This window comes from Nicotiana sylvestris, chromosome 12 (assembly GCF_000393655.2).
Source record: "Nicotiana sylvestris chromosome 12, ASM39365v2, whole genome shotgun sequence".
NCBI lineage: Eukaryota > Viridiplantae > Streptophyta > Magnoliopsida > Solanales > Solanaceae > Nicotiana > Nicotiana sylvestris.
In genome coordinates, this window is record NC_091068.1 from 72681333 (window position 1) to 72700155 (window position 18823).

At 36.6% G+C, this 18823-nt stretch overlaps 1 protein-coding gene across 1 annotated transcript; it reads left to right on the forward strand.

The window, feature by feature from the left end:
• The first annotated feature begins 8233 nt into the window (after positions 1-8233).
• LOC104220488 (trans-Golgi network-localized SYP41-interacting protein 1) lies at positions 8234-17785 on the forward strand. Its single transcript, XM_009771366.2, has 9 exons — positions 8234-8344; positions 8628-8789; positions 9391-9696; positions 9781-12957; positions 13100-13958; positions 14075-14724; positions 16508-16655; positions 16734-16815; positions 17390-17785. Exons 2-9 carry the CDS (start codon positions 8688-8690, stop codon positions 17490-17492), a joined length of 5427 nt encoding a protein of 1808 aa, XP_009769668.1. The 5' UTR covers positions 8234-8344; positions 8628-8687; the 3' UTR covers positions 17493-17785.
• Positions 17786-18823: the final 1038 nt, after the last annotated feature.

Below are 18823 nucleotides of genomic sequence, written 5' to 3' on the forward strand. Positions count from 1 at the left end.
AGGTGGTCATTCGGAACAACGTCCTTCATGTTCCCGATATTAGAAAGAACTTAGTCTCTGCTGGACTTCTTGTTAGGAACGGGTTTAAATGTGTCTTTGTATCTAATAAGGTTGTAATAAGTAAGAATGAGATGTTTGTAGGAAAAGGTTACCTCACTGAGGGTCTTTTCAAGCTGAATAAAATGGTTGTTGAGAATAATAATAAAGTTTCAGCTTCTTCTTACTTACTTGAGTCAAATGATTTATGGCATATATGTTTGGGTCATGTCAATTATAAAACCTTACGAAAAATGATTAACTTGGAAGTATTGCCTAAGTTCGAATGCGAAAAATCAAATTGTCAAATATGTGTGGAATCTAAGTATATTAAACATCCTTATAAGTCAGTTGTAAGGAATTCAAATCCTTTAGGCTTAATTCACATAGATATTTGCGACATATAGTCAATACCTTTCTCGCGGTAGAAAGAAGTATTTCATAACTTTTATTGACGACAGTACTCGATATTGCTATGTTTACTTACTTAATAGTAAAGATGAAGCAATAGACGCATTCAGGTAATACAAAAATGAAGTTGAAATGCAACTTAACAAGAAAATTAAAATGATAAGAAGTGATAGGGGTGGTGAATATGAATCTCTCTTTGAAGAAATATGTTTAGAATATGGAATTATTCATCAAACAATGTCCCCTTACACACCCCAATCCAATGAGATTGCGGAAAGAAAAAATCATTCATTAAAGGAGATGATGAACGCATTGTTGATAAGTTTTGGTTTGCCACATAACTTGTGGGGGGAAGCCATTCTTACGACTAACCGGATACTAAATCGAGTACCCCATAGCAAAACACAATCCATTCCATATGAAAAATGAAAAAGAAGGAAGCCCAACTTGAATTATTTTAAAAGTGTGGGGGTGTTTGGCAAAAGTGCTAATTCCTAAACCCAAAAAGGGTAAAAATAGGATCGAAAACCGTTGATTGTATTTTCATAGGATATGCGACCGATAGTAAAGCCTATCAATTTCTGGTTCATAAATCAGAAAATTCTGACATTCATAATAATACGGTTATAAAATCAGATAATGTTGAGTTCTTTGAAAATATATATCCGTATAAAAAGGAATGTGAATCGATTGGTAAAGGATCTAAATGACCTCGGAAAGAAACAAAAGAAAATACATTTAATCAGGAGGATCCAAGATGTAGTAAACGTTATAGAATGTTTACTTTATTTAGACCAGATTTTGTGACTTTCTTATTGGAAAATGAGCCTTGAACATTTAAAGAAGCTATGTCTTCTTTGAAATTATTATTTTGGAAAGAGGCAGTTAATAGTGAAATAGAATCCATATTGAACAACCATACATGAGAATTGGTTGATCTTTCTCCTGGAAATAAACCTTTGGGTTCTAAATGAATTTTTAAGAGGAAAATGAAAGATAATGACACTATTGATAAATTTAAAGCAATACTTGTAGTCAAAGGGTATAGACAACGAGAAGGTCTTGACTACTTTGATACATACTCTTAAGTTACAAGAATTACGTTCATATGAATGTTAGTAGCATTAGCTGCAGCTTATGGTCTTGAAATTCATCAAATGGACGTTAAGACGGCCTTCTTAAATGGATATTTAGAGGAAGAAATCTACATGGAACAACCTCAAGAGTTTGTGGTTCCAGGTAAAGAAAAGAAGGTATGTAGACTTGTTAAGTCCCTTTACGGACTAAAATAAGCATCCAAATAATGGCATGCAAAATTTGACCAAACAATGTTGTCAAATGGTTTTAAGATAAACGAATGTGATAAATGTGTGTACATTAAAAATATTCCAAATCACATAGTCATTGTTTGCTTATATGTGGATGACATGCTGATAATGAGTAATGACATTGCCAACATAAATGCGACTAAGTGTATGCTAACTAGCAAGTTTGATATGAAGGACTAAGGAGTTGCTGATTTAATTCTGGGGATTAAGATCCATAAGACTCCTCAAGGTGTGGCATTGTCACAATCTCATTATATTAAGATAATACTTAAAAAATTCAAGCACTTAGGGTTTAAAGTTGAAAAGACTCCAAAGCATATCATAATTGGATTATGCTCGTATGTTGGGATGCTTAATGTATATCATGAATTGTACACGACTAGATATAGTTTGTGCTATAAGTAAATTGAGTCGATACACGAGCAATCCAGGTCAATCTCATTGGATGGCAATGAAACGAGTTTTGGGATATTTAGAACTTACCCAGGACTTTGCTTTGCATTACAGTAAATATCTTGCGGTGATTGAGGGATACTGTGATGCAAATTGGATCACCGGTTCAACTGATTCTAAGTTCACAAATGGATATGTATTCACTATTGGCAGAGGAGCGGTATCTTAGAAGTCATCCAAACAAACTTGTATTTCCCTCTATACAATGGAGGCTGAGTTCATAGCCTTAGATAAAGTCGGTGAAGTAGCTGAATGGCTCCAGAATTTCTTGGAAGACATTCCATTTTGGCCCAAATCGTTGGCACCAATATGCATACATTGCGATAGTCACGTGGCAATTGGAAGGGCTGGGAGCGTTATGTATAACGTTAAATTGCGTCATATATGACGAAGACATAAAACCGTTAGGCAACTACTCTCTAGAGGAATTATCATGATTGACTACATAAAGTCAAGTGATAATATGTCGCATCTACTTACAAAAGGCCTAACTAGGGAGGTAGTTGAGAAATCATCGAGGGGAATGGGACTATGACCGAGAAAAAGTCATTGTGGCGGTAACTCTACCTAGAAGACTGGAGATCCTAAGATCTAGGTTCAAGGAGATCAAACAAAGTCATTAATGACGGTTCAACATTATCAACTAAAATTTTGGTCCATTCTCGTGATGAGACAATGTTAAGTACTAAGGATAAATCATTAAGGTTTTTTAATGATTTTTAAATTTGATATGGGGTATATCAAATAGTGTATCTACGGGATGACACGTTTAGGAATCATCTATGTAACTGTGAAGTATTAGCCGCTTTAAGGAGAATTCTGTAAGGCCGGTTCTCTATGCACTTATGAAACCAGGCGGTGTTCATGGCTGAAATGAACACAATAATAAGAACCAAAGATGGTTAAGGGTTGATTGTGTGACTTATGATTGTCTAGGTATACACCAAAGTTTGACGGTTCAAAGATATCAAATCTACCGATTGACCGAGCATATCCGACATAAGTTCACTACGAAAAGTTCGAAGGGAAACCTACTTATCCAGATGCAATTAATCCTTGCTTGTGAATCACACATTTTTTCATGCATATTTCGGTGGTATGCGATCACCATTCATGTGGGGGATTGTTGAGGTGTTTAAGCTAAAATAAGCTTAAAATAGGGTGAATGGGAAATGGAGGGAAAATAAAAATTTTAAATGAAATTTAAGTTTCCCCCATTGACAATGGGACATTGTCCCATATTGGAAGAGGAAAAGGTTTTTGATGTGTATATATACAATTTCTCTTTTTGTAGCTCTTAAAGAGTTGAGAAGAAGGCAAGCCTCGCGTCGTCGTCGTCGTCGCTCGCTCGACTCGGCTTCGGATTTGGTCAAATGATCGACTGATTGATTAATTTTTTGGACCAAATTTATTTATTAATAGGAAATATTAACGTAATATTATTAAATATCCGGTTTTGGTAAACGAAAAATTAATATTAAATCCAAATTATCTGTTTCCTCAACGTCTGTTTTCCATTTTTTTGTAACGAAAAATTAAGTTCCCTTCCCGTCCGTTTTCTATTTTTGTAACGGAAGAATAAGGTTTGAATTTTTGTTTTATTGTTGCGTAAATAGCCATTTACGTTATGGCCATTTTGCTTAAACGGTCATGATAGCCCTTCTGAAGAGTCTCAACATATTGGCTATATATATCAGATCAATCTCTCAAATTTTCCATACGAATTTCTGAGTTCTCCTCCTTTCTTCTGCATTGTTTTAACTACTAAGCAACAGTAAGTGTGATTTGCTACTGATCTTTGTGTTCGCCGAAACACTAGGGTTTGAAGTACCGCTACACCAGTGTGTAATTCGTTCTATCCTGGGAGAAAATAATCTACAACCATGAGTACTAGAAGGGGATTAAATTCCTTAAGGAAACACTGTGAATTCAGTGGGATCAGATTAAATTCTATTTATATTTTCATTTATTTTTATACGTTATTTTATATTCTCCAAAATTATTTTACAAATACAGTATACTAATATCTCTAAATACAATATTGTTTCAAACTGAAAATAAACACTAGTACAACCAGAAGCAGAAGGGGGCTCCGAGGCCTACGAGCATTGAGCAGTATATACCTTGAATTCTCTGAAGTAATTGATCAAATCACTGGCGCCCGGCTCAAACGGATGTACCTGGATCTACAAAAAAAAATGCAGAAATATAGCATGAGTACACCACAACGGTACCTAGTAAGTATCAAACCCAACCTCAGTAGAGTAGTGACGAGGCCAAGTCAAAAAAAACCTACTAGATAAAAGAAGCCTCAACAGAATATAATATAATCTAGAAATGGAAGATGAAGATGATGAAAGGACAACAAAGCAGTTTACCAATACAAGGCTAACAACGGAAATGAAGCAACAAATGACAACAAGAGAGTACATGTGGTAAGACAACAAGTAACAAATTACAATCAAAACACAAATGAAAAGAAGTAAGGGTATAAGAACAACAATCGTTCAAAACATCAAGCCTTTCCAACACAGACTGTACAACAAGAATCATACCGAGGTACCATACCTCATATCCATATTTCACAAGTCACAATCACAATCTTCCTTATATCTCCTCGTGAGCCTTACATTTATATTTTAAAAATATTTTTTTCGAAATAGTTACACGCGCTTTAGTCCCCTTATCTTACCACGTGGCTTCAAGTAATTCCTTACTAGAAACACGCGTATAAATCCCACCTTATCTCGCCGCATGCACATCAACCCCTATCGTTATACTTCCACATGTGCATCATTATCACAACACAATAATTAACTCGCACCACATGTGCCCATATGCCTCAAGATTGCCAAAATTAAGAATACCGGTGTTACCACAACATATAGCCCAATGCTCAACCACAATGTGTACAAAATATCTCAATAATATTAAAAGGAATGAAAAACAACTCAACAAGAAAAGATATCTCAACAATTAACAATTTCAACCATAATATGTTAATAACTTCCACAACTACAACTTCAATAACTCAACAATAAATGTATTCCATGAAATGACAACTTCTAATCCAAGTACATGACATGAGCTTAACAATGGAAGAGGTAGCATGAACTAGTGACTAAGTCTAAATGCATAAGAATAACTCAACAATAGAAGAAATGGCACGTAACGACTATTACAAGTAAATGCACATAAGAGTAACTTGATGATGAAAACTAGAACATGTAATGATAATTTTAATTAAAGCATGTGAGAATCACACAATATACCACATAACTCATATACTCATAGATTCTTCTAACTACAATAGTTGTTCATCACTAAATAGGATACTGGTAAACAAATCTTATACCAAATAAAACCTTGTTCCAAAACTTCACAACACTGCTAATGATGTAATAAATATGCAGAAACTCATAACCACTCACCCAATCAACAAGTCATGGAGTTCTCTCGCCCGACAAAAACCAATGCCAAACTCTAAGCTAATTAATGACATTCTTATCCATACATACTTATCCAAGTCTGATTGCACTAATCCCAGGTCCAATGATCTCATCTCCTCCAGTACAAGCTATTCGACCGACAAGCTACACCAAATGCCACCTAGTCATATATGATGAAATCTATACCCAACAAGTAACAACTCGAATATAGTTGAAGATGGAAAAAGAACCAAATGAGAGAACTATCCAACGAGTCCAACAGGTACAACCTCCAACAGTACTATACTATGGGTCCATCTCATAGGGGAGAAAAAAACACACGAAATAACCACGAAGAATCTCATCCTAACATAACCTCGCTGCGGCACGCAACTCACTCCAAACTTATCGATCCATATAGAGCGCCCATCGAATTACAATGCTTACAACCGACAACCACATGTGTATCAACAACAAACACGCGAAGTGCATGAGTATAACCATGAAGAAATGGATAGCACCATATACCACAAATAGGAAAAATACAACCAAGTGCAATAAGTAACTCGACATCCCAAGAACCACCTCACTGAAACTTCGTCACAAGGACCAAGCAAGACCTCATGACGTGTGTAAATAGTCAACAACCTCACAACCCATTGTAGAATAAGAGAGTAACACATGGAACATATCAGGACATGAATAAGAAAAACTCTCATCGATGACACACCCCTCAACAATTGTTGTGCTGAGTAAATAAACCTGATTCGATGTAGAATACACATTCTCATTAGGCCTACCAATGGGCTCCAAGTCAATCCGCATTATCCTAAAATAGGTAAATAACCTTTCAAAAGTTCATAGTAACCTATCCATAACACACACAATTAACTGTCTAACTCTTAACATATCTTAACCATCCATAACCAAGGAATAGTCTGCCTCTACTCGAGAATACTGGAATCTCCATATTCGATACTAACTCCACCACTCAATAACTGACACATCACTCATACACAATAATCTCACAGGAAATACTTATATCAATCTTCCGCGCCACAAAACAAAATTGTAACACAACAGTCAGCAACCAGGCGATTACCGTAATACTAGACAATCATCCACAAGTTTAACCACAATGCATCTTCTGAAAGCATACCTTTCTCAGGTGATACCCGATAGTTCCGACATTCTTTTAAACATCTGAAATCGTCTATGCTATCTAAAGCTCATGACCTTCCTTTCAAAACTGAATCGCAACCTTGTACATGCAAATCTAAATCCCACACGACACACCACCTCTATCATGCTATCTTCTGAAAAACATGAGGATCCCATTCTCAACTCTGAATCACAAGTAGGATAGACACCCCATCAACCGAAAACCTTCCTCTAACTCAGATATAACAACCAAGGTTAAGTAGTCATACAAAGGGTCACATATTTATCACAGAGTGCACATGTCCCAATGAAGGCTCAACACTAGAATAAGTGCGAATGTGTGTTCGTAACATACGAGTATCTACCTCCGAGGCAAGCTTAGCATAACTATCTAAGTTTGCCCATCGTATTCAACACAAGGTACCAATAGCCTCAATATTTCTCTAGCATAGTTTATTGTGCTCACGTAGTCAATTAATGGAACAATATATAGAATCAAGTATAACACAAAATCAGATAAAACATAGAGTAAGCTAGAATCTACTTCGAGCATGAATACCCATGGCACATGTATATACGATATCATATATACACCAGCCCCTATGTAGCAAATAATATCAATTTGTAGGAAAAATTCCCTCAACCAAAGCTAGGCAAGACACTTACTTCAAACAAGCCAAATCAATACTCTAAAAATACCTTACTACGCGAATCAACCTTTGAATGGCTCGAATCTAGCAAAAAATAACTCAATAACATCATATAATTTCATAGGAATCAAACCCAAATGATAAAGGTCGAATCAAATACTCAAAGTCGACCAAAAGGTCAACCCGGGTCCCCATCTTGGAATCCGACAAAACCCACAAATTCTGACAATCAATTCGAATACAAGTCCAACCATAGAAGTTTCATATGACATAACGAACATATTCCAACTCACGGAACAACAATACGAACATGATAACATCGAAGTCAACTCTCAGTCAAACCTATAAACTTTTCAAACCTACAAATTGTCAGCTTTTGCCGAATAGTGTCAAATCAACCTAGGAACCTCCAAATCAAAATCCGAACATGCGCCTAAGTCCAAAATCACCGTACGAACCTATTGGAATCATCAAAATACTTATACGAGACCGTTTACACAAAAGTCAAACCTAGGAATCTCGTCATTTTTCAAGTTGTAAATAGAGCTAATCTCATTCTTTTAATTTGAGATAAAATGTGTTTTTTCATTGTTTGTACACATTAAGATGCTTTTCCCCTCCTTTCTCTAAATTTCCTTCTTCCAAAGTCCGTTAGTTTGGGAAGCCCGAGGCAATCCTCTCATAACAGTAATAACAACTGGCACTTTACGACGTCGTTAAGTCAACCAAAATTGCAATCTAATTGCAATCTTCACGTGATTTGCACAACTCCAAAATCCAAGATCCACACACCACCATCGTCTTCTTCAACAACTTCAACTCTAATCATATCGAAACACAACTCAAGAAACCCAACAAAAATCCCCTTCTTCATTAGGTAATTATTCATCATATGGTTTTTATAACCATCTGTAGTCCATTTTTCTAGGTTTTCTTATCATTTTCTTGTCTGACATCACACTTTTTTATTGAACTCTAATTGAAACATTTGAAAATAATATCTAAATTGGTATCAGGAAATATTGAATCTTCTTCACTTTTCTGAAAAATTATAGATGTGGGTACCAAAAAAAGATTGATTCTTCTTCACTCCTTTTCACCTTTTTAGAAATATATTGATATGGGTATCAATAAAGATTGAATCTTTTTTGCTTTTGCAGAGACCCTTTTGTTTCTTGAAGGGAAAATAGAAGCTGTATTGGCGAGATTTGGGGCATGCAATGCCAGAAAATAATGATGCAGAGCAGGTCAGAGATGGTTCAGGTGTAGTTGTAGATGGAGGGGAAGTTTCAGCTTCTGTAGAACCAGCTGCTCATAATCAGGTCTTACTTTGCCTATCTTAATTTTTTTTTATCATGATGTTTTATGTGTCGGTGCATTTATGTGTGCATGGCCTTACTGTTGCTTTCTGGAGTTCTTCATGTACTGAATATAGCTTCCTAAAACTTATCATGCTATTAAATTTTTTATACCTTGTTACATGGACTTCATTAGTTTTGGTGTTGTAAAGAGTGAGTGCTTTGACGCTTGTGGTTTCATTGGAGGAAGCACAGTAGTGGCTGTTCATGAATTTCTCAGGTCGTTTTACTGAAAATTATTTGCAATATTAGATGGAAATGGGTTCTTAAATGAATTATATGTGTTTACTTCCTATATGTTAGAAAATACTTAGTGGAGAATGTGAAATCATTCAACTTCTAAATATTGAGGTAAAGGCATGCATGATAACACTTTAGGGTCCTATTTACTTGCCTGGAATTTGGGTCTTAATAAAAATCTTGTTTGTTTCTTCTGTTTTGGAACATTTGATTATTGTCTATCATTTTCATGTTTGTTCCAATTAAGTTTTAGTACCTTCATAGCTCGTGTTAGTCCTGTAAATAAATATCTGGAGAGCTTATTTCTTGGACAAACTCTTTGCAGGTGGATGTTACGGATCTAAATGGTGGGGGATCAGTGACTGCAGCAGAGTATGTAGAGAATGATACAAAAGATATAAGAATGGCAGAAGATGGGGGAAGGGAGGACATGTTTGTTGATTGCCCTGATGTCATCGAAGGTCCTGAAACTCCGCGGTATGTAGAGGAGAACAGTGATGCACAGGATAGTCGACTGGAAGGATTGAGCAATGGATCACATGATCAAGATTTGAAAGCTGAAGTAGAACACTTGCGCAAAATGCTAAATGATAGTGTTGCTGAAAACGATCGGATTGCTCGAGAAGCTGAGGTTTGTTTTAATTGAGGTAGTTTTACATAAAATACTGCAATATTCAGGGATATTTTATTTTCTCACCTCTGGCTTTATGCGCAGGAAGAAAGAGCAGCATCTATGTGCGAACTCACTCGCCTAAATGATCAACTTAAGGATCTGATTGGTAGTCGGTCACTGCTAAATAAAGATGATAGTGAGTTAGTTGAGAATCTTCACCAAAGTAAAGCAGGAGTCAGGGATTTGGCCTCTGGTGCCTCATTGCATGAGGTGGTAACAGATGTCTCCAAGTTTCTTAAAGAAGCTCTGGATGAGCGTGTTCAGACTGAGAGCAGAATCAGAGAACTTAATGACATCATACATATGAAGAATCAAGAAATTGATGTCCTCAATTCAAAAGTTTCTGAGCTTTCAATGTCACATGATGTTGCTCTTTCTCAATTAAATTCAGAACAAGAAAATTCTGCTTACTTGTCTGAGGTTCAACTTGAGAAAGAGCATCATATGACAGTGATTGCTAATGAGATCTTAGCATCTCTTGCTTCAGCAGTTCCTCAAGAAGAAATCTCTGATGAATCAGTTACAGGAAAAATGTATCATGTCCAGAATACGATCTCATTTTTAGTTGAGAAGTATAGTGTTTTCCTTTCTGAAGTCAACCAACTTAGACAGAGTTTAACTGAAGTTGCACCAGACCACAGCATGCAGGATGAAGTGGGGGTGTTGGTTGCTGCACATGATGTATTGGCTGAATTTAGAACAAGAGAAGTTAATCTAAACCAACATTTGAGCTTTTTAAGTGATGAAAATGGAAAGCTGTCCGAGGAACTTAATAAGCATAAATTGATGGTTGAGAATGCAAATGCTGAAATTACAAAGCTGAATGCTGAAGTTGAACAGGAGAGAACAAGGTATGCTAACACGAAAGATAAGCTTAGCTTGGCTGTGACAAAAGGAAAGGCCTTAGTTCAGCAGCGTGATGCTCTGAAGAAGTCACTGTCTGAGAAAACTAGTGAACTAGAGAGATATCAAATTGAGTTGCAAGAGAAGTCGAATAGTCTTGAGGCTGCTGAACAAACCAAGGATTTACTGGTAAGAAGTGAAAATTTAGCTGCGTCACTGCAGGAAGCTCTCATTCAAAAGGAGATGATACTTCAAAAATGTGAAGAGATATTGTCCAAGGCCATTGGAAACGAGCAATTTCAGTCAACAGATACCATTCAGAAAGTCCAGTGGCTTGCAGATGAGATGAATGCATCAAATGAGACATCTCTGCAACTCCAAAGAGTGATAGATTCCCTGGCATCATTTGATTTTCCCCAGTCCGTACAATCAAATAGACCTGATGCACAGGTTTCTTGGCTCCTGGAATCATTTTATCTGGCTAAAGAAGAAGTAATAAAGTTACATGAGCAGATGGTAGCAGCAAATGAGGCAGCAAATAATGAGATTGGTCATCTTACTGCTTCTCTTGTGGTAGAAGCACAGGATAGGAGCTACCTTCAAGAGGAATTGGATGATTTAAAGCATAAATATGCAGTGCTTTTCCAGAAAGAGCAACAGGCTTCAATGGATAAGGATCAAATCATCAATATGCTGCTAGAGGCATCAAAAATCAACACACACGACCAAGAATTGTTATATCAAAGCCAATCTGACATGACTTTACTCATTATGAAATGCGTAGAGAATATAAAAGAAGAAAGTAGTGCCTCTCTTGAATCCCATAAGCATCAGGTTGACTCCTTTGAACAGATCCAGAGTAATTTGTACATTAGGGATCTGGAATTGAGGCTACATGGTCAAATACTCACAGAAGAGATGTCAGATAAAGCAGAGTTGAATAGATTGTCAAACCATTCGGTCAAGGTTACTGAGGAGCTTTCCGCTTTAAAGGAAGAAAAGGAATCTCTGGAGAGGAATCTCGAACAATACGAGGAGAAAGTTGCATTACTTAGGGAAAAGTTATCTATGGCAGTTAAAAAAGGCAAGGGGCTTGTTCAAGAACGAGAAAAATTGAAAGGAGCATTGGATGAGAAGAGTGCTGAAATAGAGAAGCTCAAATCAGATTTACATCTGCAAGAATCTGTATCTGATGACCACAAGTTGCAGATTGATAAGCTCTCAGCTGAGGTGGACCGTATCCCTCAACTAGAGACTGATCTTGTTGCTATGAAGGATCAAAGGGATCAGCTAGAGCAGTTCTTAGCTGAAAGCAATAACATGCTTCAGAAGGTTATCGAGTCACTTGATGGTATTGTTTTTCCAGCTGATTTGGGTTTTCAAGACCCCATAGAAAAGGTCAAATGGCTTTCAGGATACTTAAGTGAGATCCAAACTGCAAAGGTAGAGGCGGAGCAGGAGTTGGGGAGAGTAAAAGATGAAGCCAGTTCTTTAGCCAACAAATTGTTGGAGGTCGAGACAACCATTAAATCTCTAGAGGATGCATTATCTGCTGCAGACAACAACATCTCTCAACTCCTGGAGGACAAAAATGAGCTAGAAGCTGCTAAAGCATCAGTTGAAAATGAATTAGAGAAAGCAATAGCAGAAGCTTCTTCTAAAACTGTGGAGTTTGCAAATGTGTCCGCGGATAGAAAATTCATCGAGGATGCTTTGTCCCTGGCTGAGAAGAATGTTTTTCTAATAAAGAATGAGAAAGAAGAAGCTTTACTTGGTAAGGATGCTGCTGAATCTGAGCTGCAGAAAATCAAGGAGGAATTCACTTTCCATACCAACAAACTAAAGGTGGCGGATGAAACTATACAATCCCTTGAAGAGGCACTGGCTCAGGCAGAAAAAAACATCTTTCTCCTTACTGAGGAAAATAACAGGGTACAAGTTGGTAGAGCTGATTTAGAGAACGAGATAAAAAATCTCAAAGGCGAAGCTGATTTCCAAAACAGCAAGCTAAGTGATGCTTCCATGACTATAAAATCACTAGAAAATGCTTTACTGAATTCAGAAAACAAAATTTCCAATCTTGTTAATGAAAAGAAGAATGCAGAAGAGGAACTTTTAGTTCTGACTTCCAAATTAGATGCCTGCATGAAAGAGTTGGCTGGATCACAGGGCAGCTTAGAAACTAATGTTCTGGAGCTCTCTACCCTTCTTAGCCGACTTCAGTTATTTCTGAAAGACGAGGCTTTGTTTTTCTCTCTCCGACAAGCTTTTGAGAAAAAGTTTGAGAGCCTAAAAGACATGGATCTTCTTCTTAAAGAAATCTGGGATTCTTTTTCTGAAATAGATTCCGGAATGCTGCCAAATTCTCCTGTGAAGGTAATCATGTGATATCATCATCGCACCTTCTTCTTCCTCTTCTTTCTTCCCTTGTTCTTGCTTTTCTCTTTGAAATATGATCAGGTGGTCTGCATATTCTAGATGTAACTTCTCTTACCTATCTTCTATGTTGTTTATGTAGGATGACACATCTTTCTCAACTCCTTCAGTATCTGTTGTTAATGATGGTCTAATCGAGGAAGTAGCCAATGGTGAAGCAAATGCAATTGATGGTGACATCACATTGCATCTCGGGAAAACTGTGGATGGATTCCAATTGAGAAACAAGATTCTTGCTGAGAACATTGGATGTTACTCGCAATTGATGGATGATTCGATCAGAACAATACTTAAAAAACTACAGTTGACAAAAAGTAAAGCTCTACCCATGATTGAACTCGCAGAATCTCTTAAGCAAAAGGTCAGAGATGCTGAAGTTGGTCGGCAAGCGCAGGAAAATACTATACAATTGTTGGAAAGGGATCTTGAAGTTCTACTTTCTGCTTGTAATGATGCAACTAATGAACTGGCTTTAACTCAAAATAGATTATCTGAACTTGGCTCCAACTTTGGCCTGGAAAAGTTGAAGGAAACCTCACCCGAACAATTAGGAAATTTTGGTGAAGATGCTGTAGCGCATCATCAGTTGGCGCTTGATAGCAGTGAGTCCGCAAAGACCGCTGAGAAGCTGCTATTGGCGGCTAGACACAGTCAACATCTTGCTGAACAGTTCAAAACTGTGGTGGATGTGATGGTTGGTACAATTAAAGATTTGCAGGTTAAATTGGAAGAAAGCAATACTACTTGTGTGAAAGTCTTGGAAGAAAAGGAGATTCACCAAGAGAGGATCTCCCAACTGGAGACTAATCTAGAAGCGTCAAATGATCATTGCAATGAGATGAAGCTTAAGTTAGAGGATTATCAGGCAAAAGAGGATAATATCAGGGAGAAAGAAGCTGAAGTTTTGTCTCTTAATTCTAAAGCTTCACTGAAATTTCAAGGTACAGACTTTGTTTACTATGTTATAACTTTTTTTCTTCTTAAATTATGAAAATATTGGCCGTGGCTATAGTAGCTTACTGTCTTCTCTTGGCCTGCTTTTATACTATTCTTTCAGAGGCTGAAGATTTAACCCTCTCTGCATCTCATATGAAATCTCTTTTTGATAAAATAAATGGGATGGAAACGCTCATGGGGCCTGATGTGAGAGATGCAGAGGCCTATGATTCCCCTGATGTCAGGAAGCTCTTTTATGTAGTTGATACTTTCCCCAGATTGCAGCTCCAGATGAGCTCACTGTCTTGTGAGAATAAAGAATTACAGTCAAGCCTTGAGAAACAGGCGCTGCAAATTGAGCATTTGCAGGAAGAAGTTGAAGAGCACATTAGAGATGAGGAGGACTATGGAAAGATGAAGAATGAGTTGTTAGAACTCACAATTGGTCTGGAAAATATGATACAGAAGCTGGGAAGCAATAATTTGGTGGGTCTCCAGAAAGAGACTCCGGTGACAAGGTTGTTACCAGTGCTTGATAAGCTGATTGTTGCCAAAGTTTTGGAATCTGAAAATTTGAAAGCCAAAACAGAAGAGCTGCTTGCCGACTTGCATGGGACCCAAAAGGTTGTTGAGGACTTATCAAGTAAGGTTAAGTCACTAGAAAGTTCTAATCAACTTAAGGTTAAACCACTTGAGATCAACCAGGAAAGGGGCATCTTTGAAACAGCTACCTTGCCTGCTCAGTCAGAGATATCTGAAGTTCAAGATGTGGTACGTTTGATTGCAATACATTGCATTCCTTTTTCAGTAGTCACACATTGCCTACTTTCAATACCTATCTTGCTTTTTCGCGACCATTGCTGGTCATGTGCTATTCCTTAGCAGTGTCATCCTTTAGTTGGCTTGCCTTCTTAATTTTTTCTCTAAGGATGTAGCTTATACATCCTGATCAAGTAAACCTAAAGAGGCCGAGAGTAAAGGTCTTTTGACAATTTGATTAGAAAATAATAGTTTGACAAATATGTTATAATTAAGTTGCGCTTCAGTTCCTTTGTTCTTTTAAGTTCTCGATAGAGACAAGATTTTCATGGAATCTGCAACTTGTACATTATTTTACTGCTTATTGATGCCTGTTGAAAAAATGTGCATGGAAGGATATAGTAAAATATTGCTGGTATATATTATAATGCAAGATAAATTAGAAAATGCATAGAAAAGATAAATCACACTAAATAAGCAAACTATATATCTACTTAGGCCGCCATGAAACAACCTAGTGGCATCCCTGAGACAAGGATAAACAGAACTGCAATCAATGCATTTGGCCTTCTGACCATCAAGATATCTTGACGTGCCATTTTCTTCTGACCAAAAATGCTCCTTAGCACGGTCATGGCCAAATTTTCTACATCTCGTATGTGTAAGATAGTGCGGGAAAATATGTGCCATCTGTTGCTTCTGCATTCTGAATATATTAGTTTTCGTGCCTTTGAGACTGCCAGTGTTGAGTTGTACAAATTGATTTCTTCATCAGATCAGCTAACTTCAATAACACCCCTTTCAACTTATTGTTGATTTGGATCTTGATCACGGTTAAAAGCAGGAATACAAGAATGAAGACTTACATAGGTGGAAATTGTGGCTTGATTATGCATATATTTCTAACCTACAGTTCCTTGATTTGCTAATCCCTGGCGATTTGTGAAGAGCATTCCGCTGTTCCAGAAATGATACCATATATAGTTGGAGCCTTCACTTTTGCAATTTAGAAGTGTTGAAGTGTCTAAACATCTCATCTAAAAGCTTAAGCTTAAGGTGTTAGATAGAGCACACTTTTATTTACTTATTTAGTCTTCAACATGGCACCTCACGCGTGGGCCTGATTCTTTTGATGGTCCAAGCACGTGGATATTCTTTCTGATAGTGGGTCGCGATGGGACTAGAAACCAGAACCTCTGCCTGTTCTCTGATACCGTGTTGAAGTGTGATAGCATCTCATCTAAAAGCTTAAGCTTATAGATAGAGCACACTTTCATTTACTTAATTAAGTCTCCAACTTGAATCATAAAAAAATACTATTATGTAGGACTTCAAATTCTCTAATTAAAAATTTAAAACTCTATTTCTTATTGTACATCGGCGTAATATAAAGAACCTTACATGAATTTTATTTTAGGTTATATAGCCAACTTCAAACTTGTTTGCTTTCCACAAATCAAAGCAGACTACATATTTGGTAAATTGGTATATCCTTGCTGCCTAAATCACTTGCGTTTGTTTTCCACTGCAAACTTCTCTCCTGTTGGTGTTTACTCAAGGAGCTCTCAAGTGTTTATTATCTGCTTTTCCTTTCAAAGTAGCTGTGGTGATGATAGGATCTTATGTAAATTGTATTACCTCTCTGCATCGCTATGCTATTGCAAAAATGATATATGCTTGTTTCTTGCAAAACAAATATAAAGTGGAGTGGTATGACTTAACATTTCTTCTATAAACTGGGAAGAAAATGTGGGTGCGCAAAGCAGTCTAACCTGCTGCATTCGTGTCGTTGCAGGTGCCAGTTAGTAAGAATTTAGCCTCTTCAGTTACATCAGCTGCTCATGTCCGAACTTTGCGGAAGGGATCTACGGATCAACTTGCAATAAATATAGATACTGAATCTGAACGGTTGATAAATGACGAGGAAGCTGACCAAGAAAAAGGTATAGTTATGGAACTTTGAAAATTTTGGAAGAAGAATTTTATGTGTAACAAACTTAAATTTCTCTCCTGTTGTGCAGGTCATGCATTCAAGTCTCTCAATGCATCAGGTCTTATTCCAGGGCAAGGGAAGATGATTGCCGACAGAATTGACGGAATTTGGTAATATCTTAGAGCTACTCTTGCTAGCTTCTCATTGACTTTATGGATGAAATTTCAATTTTTTCTGCATTTCTTGAAGTCTAGGAATAACATTTGCCAATCAAAATTCAGAGACATTAGATTCAGGTCACGCATTGCTTGTTGATTCTTGCGACAATAGAAATGGTGATGTTATCTTGCTAGGTTCTCATGCCTCATACCATGATTTTCTAACAATCTCTACCATTTGTTACTTGCATGATTTTTTTAAGTGGTGTATGGAGGGGGTTGTGTCAAAGATTTATATGCTAGTAGTAAATGTAGAGAACTTGTAGTACTTAATTTTGTGTTTATTTTTTGTTTCGTATACTACTTGTCTGAGATTAGCTTAAATGGAGACATGGTCAGTGAGGATTCATATCGCGGACCCAAACTTGCTTGAGATTGAGGCGTAGTTGTTGGTGCAGGGAAGGAGTTGTGTCCAGTTCTTGTTTTTGATTGACGCCTACTAGAAGTATTGAGTACTTAACTTTCTACCTCCAGGTGTGCTTGCTCGGTTTTGTCAATCTAACACTTGGTTTCCTATTATGTTCAGGGTATCTTCGAGTCGAGCTTTGATGAGTCATCCAAGGGGCAGGCTAGGTCTTATTGCCTATTGTTTGTTCCTGCATATTTGGTTGTTGGGCACCATTTTGTGATGATTGATCTACCAGTAGAGAGATTGTTTTGCAGTTGTACATTACATATTATTGTCATTCTTTTTCTTTTTTGCCTAAGATGTAAATGTTTATAGGGTTACAGCAAGTTTGATTCTCTGCAATCACATTTTTAGGGATTCAGAGAATGCATTTGGGAGAATATTGGATAGTTGTTACATTAGCCAATTGATGTACTAGAGTTGAATGCAAATATCTGCTTAGGCTAGGCTTCACTCTCTTTTATTCACAGTCCGCTACAATAAATAAATAAATAAATGTTCTCTTTCTCTTTTCTTTCTGCTCCATCAATGTTCAGTATGCAATATTTAGGGGGGAAATGCTCATTGTGTCCAACTTTTTCATTTTCAATTTATGTTATACTCTTTCTACTTTGTGACACAACGTTTATACAATTTTCACAACTTTTAGGATTTCAAATTCATTTAGCTATTCAAATTTTAAATTATCAGTCAATTACCATCAATATTATATTAATGAAATGGATGAAATCATACTTTCACGTTGAATTACTCTTTTCTTGTCTCATCAAAAGTCAAACGGAATCTTTTTGGCCAGTTTCATATTTTTACAACTTAATTATCTGGGAAGTAGGAAAAGTACCCGTTATTAGAAAAACTAATACTGTACTATCTTTCTTTTATTTTATGTTACACTATTAATATTTGAGGAGTCAAACTAATACTGTAATTCTTAAATATTTGAAATTAATTAATTCATGCTTATTATATGAGCCTTTCTGTTTATTAGTGTGCAATTTAACCAAACATTGTGAAAAGGAAGAAAGACTTATGCGTAATATTTGAACCAAAAACGAAACATTGTGATAAAGTAAAAGTTATAGCTCAGGATCCGCTTTGATGGACACAGTAGGATTTAAGATTATAATACACTATGTTTCAAGTGTCGGCCTCAAAATTACTGAAAAATCCAAGGGTGTGTTTGGTATAACGGAAAATGTTTTTCAAGAAATTTTTTTTTTTGGAAAATAAATAATAATCTTATTCATTTTTCGGTGTTTGGTACGTAAATTAAGGAAGATAACTTCTCAAGAGTATTCATAAATAATTTAGACACAACAAACATGAATCCATAAACTTTCGAACCAACAACATTCCGAACCCACAAATTTTATAAACTTTCAAAACCCGTAAACTTTATAATTTCTTAACCCGTAAACTTCCAAACACATAAACCTTCAAACTCATAATTTTGGAACTTGTAAAATTTCGAACTTGTAGACCGAAAGATGAAAAAACTAAAATTGAAGATAAAAAAAAAAAAATTGGGAGGGGGAGGGGGGCAGGGGTTTT

Excerpts from the sequence above, each read along its gene's own strand:
- LOC104220488 (XM_009771366.2), top strand. The coding sequence starts at position 8,688 with ATGCCAGAAAATAATGATGCAGAGCAGGTCAGAGATGGTTCAGGTGTA. Across the intron at positions 14,725-16,507 it reads TATCTGAAGTTCAAGATGTG|GTGCCAGTTAGTAAGAATTT; the intron begins GTACGTTTGATT and ends GTGTCGTTGCAG. Across the intron at positions 16,656-16,733 it reads GGAAGCTGACCAAGAAAAAG|GTCATGCATTCAAGTCTCTC; the intron begins GTATAGTTATGG and ends CCTGTTGTGCAG.